General features: G+C 40.1%; 1 protein-coding gene across 3 annotated transcripts; it reads right to left on the bottom strand.

Moving 5' to 3' along the window:
* Positions 1–6,064: 6,064 nt before the first annotated feature.
* LOC148413025 (uncharacterized) lies at positions 6,065–7,665 on the bottom strand. Of its 3 annotated transcripts, none has more exons than XM_088433216.1 (2): positions 7,179–7,665; positions 6,065–7,100 (listed from the first exon to the last, which is right to left on the bottom strand). In XM_088433216.1, exons 1-2 carry the CDS (start codon positions 7,274–7,276, stop codon positions 6,713–6,715), a joined length of 486 nt encoding a protein of 161 aa, XP_088289342.1. In that variant the 5' UTR covers positions 7,277–7,665; the 3' UTR covers positions 6,065–6,712. The 3 variants fall into 3 exon arrangements, with proteins under 3 accessions (XP_088289342.1, XP_088289341.1, XP_088289343.1); XM_088433215.1 differs by having other exon boundaries at positions 6,065–7,375; positions 7,488–7,665; XM_088433217.1 differs by having other exon boundaries at positions 6,065–7,377; positions 7,536–7,648.
* Positions 7,666–8,900: the final 1,235 nt, after the last annotated feature.

Raw genomic sequence — 8,900 nt, 5'->3', positions numbered from 1 at the left:
TAGTCTAAAATTTACACATTATCCCTTTAATGCTACCTTGTTTTTCGAAATAGAATATGCCAGGTGATTTTTAGCATTTTGACTGACCACTTGGTATTTTTTTTCCCCATATTAACGATCAATCCAGTTGCCCACACCTGATCTCCACCCATTCCCGTTAAAAGACATAGGAAAATAAATCATCAAAAAAGTAGAGACGCTCCTTAATAGGATTCCGGCTGAGGTCCCTTCATGTCAATGGTGCTCTATGTTAATGCTGAATCAGAAGGTACTTCCAAATTTTCGACTGGTACGATACCCGCGAACGAACAAATAAAAACATCTCACTTTCCCGCTTTCCCCCTCAAAAAAAAAAAAAAAAAATGACATTAAGGAGCAGCAGAAAATGTGCTTTCCATGCATGGACTCGTCATGCATATCAACCTAGCTCAAGTGAGCCCGCTTTCATGTTGGATTTGATTAATTTCTGATGAGCTCTCCGCAGAGGTACTGAATTGGAAACTGCTCCCTCTTTGCCTTACAGGTGGGACCTCCCTTATGTGCTACTATTTTAATTTTCTCCTCCGGTGGCGGTCACCATGGCAGCCTTCGGTCTCTGGGGACAACACGTTGGCTTGCTGCAAAGCACACTCACCTTACTTTCTATCAATGTCAAGTGTTCTCTTTAAACAACAAAACCGATGATTTGCATGCATACTCTACTCCGAGTGCACTCTGGTGCAAAGGTAGCAGATAGTTTCCAGGGTATGACGCAATGCACTGCAGTGGGGGTGTTAATATAATGGAAATAAGTCCTGTAGGCTGTTTGAGGACTCAAGTGCAATGTAGGATTATGTTAGCTGCAATCCACAGTACAGAGAGCCCGCTTGAGGAAAAAAAACCTTCAATGAAAAATGATCAAGTGCTCTGACATCTTATTTGCATTGATGTGTATGGAAATAATTTGATTCAAAGTTCCGATGTGAGGTGTCACCTTCAATCCCAGAGCCATGTTTTACACATGGAGTTATCGGTCGGAGGCTCCTGAGGTGTTTCATTACTGGTGACGGATGTCGCTTAAGAGGCTCCATGTTCTGTGGTGACCCTGTCAGAATCTCAACGCAGACTGGCGATCCCCACGGAGCGCGTGCGTCATCTCCTGACCTAGGCACGTTCCAATACTAAGAATTTTAGTGGCTTCCAGTTAAACCTGAGTCCAAAAACGCCGATTTGGAGTGGCGCCATATTGATTACAACCTACTGAATTGCAGTAAATAATGCTCTTTAAATGTTTTGTTGTTTGACAGTTGCTGTACAGTCCAAAGTAGAATCAGACGTATCAGTTGCTATGCACTTGCCGCGGTCCTTTAGTTTGCTTTACTATGTCAATATAGAATTGATGCCTGATAGTATTTCAGCTCAAGGTTCTCAGTGACATGTTGCGTGAACTTCAAGATACCAGGTCAAGCTGTTTTCCTAGCTTTCTTCCAGCACAATTTTTCAAAGTCTGGTGTTAGAAGTATGGTTTTACAAGCCTCAGTTTTTCCTTTGAGTGTGTATATGAAGAGTTACGTAATTATCTTTCTTAATTTCAATATTAATGCAGTACAATCCTGTCGTTATTTTTGGTACAAATATAACCCTAACCCAATGGCACATCTCTAAATCCGATACATCTTCAACAAAATATAAAGTACATTTGGATCCCATTGGATGAGCTAAAAGCAAATTAATTTTCAACTATTTTTAGTCAAAGTTTGGACCACACAAATTTAATGATTATTTTTATGAGACCATATTTAATTCATCAAATACACCTCAGTTTAAAGGACCAGTTTTGGACAACATTTGGACCACATTAGATGCTTAACATAATCCAATTAGAAATCACTATTTTGGATTAAATTTGAACCCCATTAATTTGGCTAAGACACAACTGAATTTTCAACAACTATTTCTGGATGAGATCAAGGCGGATTGAGCAGATTTAGTCCAAAATTCAACATTCCAAAGACATCTGGCGCTCGCTGGGTTAAAGGCAAAATATCCCTAAAAAAATCTCTACACTATGTTCTATGTAGACCAGCTTGTCTGAATTAAGATTCTGTTTGTGGAATACGAGTTACATTTTAATTGACCTGTTTTTACAAATCTCAGGTGGCAGACATTTTGCCATTTGTTGTTGACTGAAAACAACATCACAGTTACCCAGGGATCAGGAAGCAACCAATTACGGCTCACCTTTTTTTCTGGGAGAGGTCATTAGACAGTCATAAGCAGCGCCATGATTCTTAGCCCTGAGCAACTGTGATGTCGTTTTCAGTGGCAAAATGACCAACCCCTAATAAAAATAGAAATACATGTATTTTAATGGTTTTCATATTCCACATATGCAATATTCATCAGAAATGGACTAGTGGGGCTGCTATTATCATATAGGACATTTTTGGATTGACTTCCCTTAAAAGTATTCATCTACAAATCAAAGCATTTATAAATAATGGAAAAGAAATGACTGAAATACAGGGTGTTTCCAAACGTTTGACTGGTACGGTAATTACAGCTAGAAGGAGTTGTTCACCGTACAAAATGTTATGTCGAACATAGAAATATTCTCACAATTACATGATTATTTGTCAGGCAGCTGATTTGAACATAATTCCAAAACAAACTGATTAATAGGTTGATTTTTCCAACCGTTAAGTGATTCAAAACAAAAATAATAAAGAAACATTTCAATATACCGATATTAAATACATGTAAAAACTACATGATTATTTGCTTAGAAAAGGTCTCTTTATCGCAGCATTTTAGCTTCATCCACATCCGTTTCTTTGGATGTGATTCAGCTTTTTTATTACGTAACTATTTGGTTGCCTTGTAAATGACAGTTACATTACTCCTGAAAATCCCTTTTGTGGAACTTCATTATCCATTACTAAATCCCTCTTACATATTTCAGATAATACATTAGCACGAAAACCTGTTAAAAATATTATGCTTGTCTGAAGGAAGACCACAGCAGCCAGTCAACCAAACAGCCACACTTTTTTTGCATATTTATAATAGGTACCAAAATAGTTTATCTATATCGTAACACTTTTAGGTATATTATGAAACCATGTATTTATTTATGTTTTTTTTGTAATTGCATAACAGCTGCACAACTAATTTCAGACCCATTTTACCAGCGGGCTTGGGTTAGAGCTTTTGACAGAATCACGTTCTTTCCACCCAAACACGCAGGCACACACGCACGCAGACACACACAAACACATCCTCTAGTCTAAGTTGCTTCACCGTATTTATGCACATTACGGGCAATAGAATCTGTTTGTGTAATTTAACCTATTTTACCTTTCTCTATCCATGATATAACCCATGAGTAAATTCACATCAGAAAAGGTCATATTGCTGCAGGGCGAGGAGTCAGGAGGTCACGAGCTCTCGGTAATAACCGTCTGCGCTGATGAACCCGTTCAGTCAATAGGTTAGCCAGTGCGCTTTCATAAATCACATGGAGCTGTGAGTAGCCCTGGAAACACATCTGTCAAGGTTGCGTATTCATACAGAAGCCTCAGTATTGACATGTTGTGGTTTCCCTTACCTGGCAGGACTTCCTTTCAAGGTAAACATACCTTTGGGCCCTGGCACAAAGTGAAGATGTTATTTCTTGGGCCTCACCGGTTTTCTCCCATTTGGCGGCAATACCAGCATAGGAAGCGAATGTCTCTTGTTAATGGTTCTTTTCAGAGATGGATCAAAAATAGCAGCAAGCAGCATTGTGTAATGTGTTCCTCTCTGCTTTGTACAACGGAGCGCTCACATCGATCCACCTCCCTCACATGTTGCTGACAAATAGCACCGAGTGGTTGCTCTTATTTCCCCTTCATAGTTGGACACCTGCGACTGTGTGAAGTGCTTCCAGCCTGAGACGCTGTTGCAACACATCTGTGAAAGGCGGGCGGGATTGACAGTTCACTCAATCGACAAGCTCCTTGAAACTCATTGGATACGAGCCTGTGTTCGTTTTGATTTCGTCTGTGACTAAAATTCTATCTGATCTGATTGTACATTAGTCTTATTCCAATTTTATTTAGTCATGATGAAAGGAACACTAAATTTTAGGGATGGGCGAGTACCGATACCAGATATCGATATCAGTTCTGACATCAACCTTAATTCGAGTTATTGGTACTCACAACAGCAAACGATTCCATTATCGGCCGCCCGTTTGGGGCCGTCAACGATCGAGTACTAAAAATTATGCAATTAGGATTTTAGAAATTTGACATTAATTTTGCGCAATTTTGAGTAAATTTTGGAGGATATATACGTCTGTCTTTCAAATGATCTGTCTTTGTTTTATTTTTTCCGAGGGGGTGAACTTCAAAATTACTATGGTATCGGTACTAAGTAACACCAGATAATTCCATTATCAGCCATCCACTTGTGGCCATCAACTATCAAAAACTAGAAATTATGTGATGAGAATGATCAAAATTATACAAGAATTTTGTGCAATTTTAAGGAAAATTTGGGGCATTTGTAGATCTGTCTTTTAAATTATCTGTCATCGTTTTATTTTTTTGAGGGGTGAGATTTATGGATTAAAAGTACTAGTGGTATCGATACTTGACATTGCTATCAGTGACTTATGAAAAATGAGTACTCATACTGGTATCGTCACAGAAGCACTAGTTGTATCGGTACTTGATTTTGGTCTCAGGTACTACTAAAGTGGTACTCATACTGGTATCGAGCTGAAAAAGAAGTGGTGTTGAACATCTTTTTGTTAATGTTAAGTTAATGTTAAGTTTATATTTTATTGATATCTAATTTGATCACAAAATTTGTTTTCACGTACAGTAACATTTTCAAAAATGCATTTTGCTACCTGCTGACTGAATATGACAGAAAATTTACACAGGTCTCAGAGAAAAACCTATCACCAATCTCAGCTTGGCAGTGTCACATGACCAAAGCCAGAAAACATGTGAACTGTGTTTCTGATTTGTTACCTGAGCTTTGAGCACATGTGATGTCATTTCCAGCCGATGGAATGTTTTAAAAAGGAATAAGATTCAAGACAAATCTATTTTACAGGACTTAATTGTTAAATAATAATGGATTGCTCTAAATAAAAATTGACTGCACTTTAAAATGTAACATTAATGTGCTGCATTGGATTGCAGTTTGTATAGCTCAAAACTGCAATTATGGTTGATTTCATTTTTTGTTCATCACGGGTACATGCTCAGCAAATTATCCACTGTGCCTTCCAACCAAATACTCTGAAACATATTTTTTCTCAATTTCCACTGTACCTGTTAACAATCATTTCCACTGGCAATATTAAGTAGCTACTAGGTGCATATAATAGATCGTAAACCTGGATATTCAACTTTTTGATGTACTCTTTGTATGTCCATTTTGTTGCATCTGTCCACTTCCTGACCGCCCCCAATCTCCTCTCGGATAAACCGACGTCCTTCATTTGTTGTTGTCGATGTCAAGTTCTGGCTGATGCAGTTTTAAATTTGCTGTACGTTGGTGGAAAATCAACTGACCCCGATCCAAAGTGAGGAGAACAAAGAGAAATGGTGGAGCTGGATCCTGTGCACCATTGTTGGAAGTTTATCACTGGATTCGATTTTTCACTTTGTATCTTGGCTTTTTGATGTTTACATTTATTTTCTCTTGCTAAATCACAGCACCATATTTGCATTTTTTAAATGTAATTTTTTTTTGCACTTCCTGTTTCTCTGCTTTCCTAAGATAAGTTCGCATCTTCCTAAAAACTTGACAAAATTAATTACAATTTACCTACTGATTTGAGCCGTACAATATCAAAAAGAAAGGAAAACATGTTTTTCATTTCCAAAGTGAGAGCAAATGTTTGACAAGACAGATTGTATGTCTTTGTTGTCACTGTTGAGAGGCTGAAATTCTGAGGATTTGTGCAATTTTACATGATGCTCTTTCTATGATTGAGTTTGTCGCAGTATTGTGTGCTTTATCATGTGATTCTTCTAAACTTGCCCCTTTTCTTCATGTGTGGATATCATGAAATCATAGAACTGAATATGTTTTAGGTTGTTTATTTGTGTATTTGGGATATAGTTATACCTAGTGCACATAAGGTACCTTGAATAAAAATCATCTAATTACACTATAGGTTTGTCAAGGCCAAAAAAGATGTATGCCCGCTTCTACTTATATTATGTACATAACCAATAGCGCAATACATTTACAAAGTTATATGCACATACCTGAGCATAACTCAACAATGCAAGTTCTTCTACTTGGAATCCAGGCTTGATCCGTGAAAGTAAATACAGCCTCTATATGTCAAAATGCAACAAGTCAATGTTGATGATTGGAAGGGATGGAACTCATGTCCAACTCGAAAGCAAGTCCCGGGTGGTCCATCCAGAGACAGGCCCTTTAAACAGTCCAACATGGGTTTAAGGCATACAAACGGCCTAAACAGACAATCAAAATAAACAAACAAACGAACAAACAAACAAAAAAACAGCATAGTTGGGGTTTCTAGTGAATATCTGTCATGGGTCACAGGAAAATATCAAGTCCAAAGCGGAGCCCAGATTCCTTATAGTGGTTTTGCAAACGAGAGATGTATGTTCCTGTCCGACCAGCGGCTGTCTGCAAACACAAGGCCTACATGTGGGCTGACTTTTTGTGGGACGGGATGGAGGGTGGGGAGGTCCGGTCACTCAGATCTAGTCCCGGAACTTGGTGGCACGCTGGTCACATCGGAGGCTACTTGATCCGGATCACTTTCGGCTCTATCTCCTTGCCTGAGCGCCTCCTCCTCCTCCGCCTCCACTCTCGTCTCCCTGGCCGCGCTTGTCGATCTCTGCGTGGCTCCGCTAGGCGATGCGTAAAGTCCGTCCGCCATATCGTCGCCCTTCTCGGTGTGATCCCACTGGAAAGCCCGGGCGTGCGGGGTCGAACCCTGCCTGGCGGTGTGGTTGGCCGGCAGCTGCGTGGAGTTCCACTCGGACGCGTTCGCGCTGATGTTCGTCGCCGGGGGAGCCGTGACCCCCGGCTTACCAGCGGATGCGGACGAGGATGCGCTGGTGGGCTTCCAGATGAGGCTGTAGTAAATAGCCAGGATGATGGCCGCTAAGGACACCGACAACACATAAGCGAAGACCGTGGCGAGTCTCACCCACTTCTTGTTGGTCTTCGCAGCCATCTTAGCCTTTTTGTCCCCTGTATAAGTAGCAGGTTTGCCCCTCTCCATATTGGGCATGAAGTCCCGCTCTCTCATATTGCCCCTGTTTTTTCCTCGATGCTCCACCACCCCCTCCGTCTTGAAGCCTTCTTTTGATCCACAATCCAAGAGAAGACGGGAAGGCAGCGATGTGGGCTTTTCCAAAAATCAAAAACAAAAAACAAAAAACAAAACAACCAAACGAGGTTTTACTTGGTGTCAAAATGAAATGCGCCCAGTGCATGCAGCATTGCGTCTCATCACGGACCAGCGAGCATCCACAGGCTGGGACGCGGCATCCGACCTAGGTCCTAACCTGCCCACGACATGTCCACCGGGGTGCTGGCTGTGCAGGCCCTTGGCGGCTCCGCGAGCGTCACACTCGATGTCATTTATCAAACGATGAGGAGAGCTCACACGGCACACTGTCCTATCCAGCAAATGAAGTGGCTGGCTCAGCTAAAAATACAGAGAGGGGGCGGGGATGGGGACTCTTAAAGAAGAAGCAGCAGCCAGGAAGGAAATCACTCCAAAATATTACCCCCAGAAGTGCTGAGAACAAGGTTTTCCTTTATCATGTTGAGTGATGCATTAAATGAGCGGACGGATTTACGCCAGTAAAGTAATATTATTCATGAAAGGAGATTTGGAGCGCAATTCATACATTATGTCATTTCAAACCATCCTATAAATGCCCCAAAAACGCAACCAAGGACCATATAATTCAAAATTCAATAGTCATTCGACCTGCTTGGTTGATTGACTGATTTCAGCACAAAGGGCAGCAGCTATGACTGTTCACCATTAGTGAGTGCATACAGGTGGGGGCCAAAAATTTAGGTTCTCAAAAATTGGTCGACGGAGCCATTTCAGGGAGGGAGATGAATGAAATTTTACCAGGGTTTGAGAAAATCCAAAACAATGTTTTTGAATGTTGTGACAGGAATAGTATGGTTTTCTTTTCAAATTAAGAGAAAATTAGTTGGAACATGAGTCAATTTATTGCTAAATCGTGTCATGGCCAGCTCCAGCATGCCATGAGCAGTTCAGGTGATGGATGGATGGATGACCCCTTTGCAAAAAACTCTATGTCTATATTTTGTTACAATTTATATGGATGTGCATTGTCATTTATGACACAGTTTTCCAGCAGTTAAAAAACAGATTATGCTACACAATCTCTCTCCTAGATTTACTACAAATGTAGTTCCAAAGTTTATGAAATATGACACACCACTGAGGTTTGTATTTTTTTTAATCCCAAAATGCTTACTTTTGCTGAAAAAAAAAATCACAGGAGGTACATTTATCAAAAAATTCCAGTGGCTTTCATCCGCCACTGGAATAAATATCAAGGGAAGTTGATTCATTACAGACGTGTTGAAACATGTATGTAACATTAGTTCATCACACCCAGATTTAAATATTTCAATCCATTAATTGTTTAAATTTTGTTGATTATCACAGACACAAAATTAAAAAAATAAACCAAAAGGAAGTTGGATGCTGTCAAAGCGCTGGGATAAGGACAAAAAGTACTGATGTGTGCTCAAACCTATCCGTTGACGTTCAACCCCTAATTATCTAAAAATGCATTCGCATGACATGGCAGTAGTTATGCATAATCTAATGAGGTCTAATACAACATTTGTCCTGTAGCGTGATTTATAGTCTAAAGTGG

The sequence above is a fragment of the Hippichthys cyanospilos genome, chromosome 14 (assembly GCF_059441005.1).
Source record: "Hippichthys cyanospilos isolate Australia breed blue-spotted pipefish chromosome 14, RoL_Hcya_1.0, whole genome shotgun sequence".
NCBI lineage: Eukaryota > Metazoa > Chordata > Actinopteri > Syngnathiformes > Syngnathidae > Hippichthys > Hippichthys cyanospilos.
Note: the sequence above shows the minus strand (reverse complement) of the source record. Positions and strands in the feature narration are given on the sequence as shown.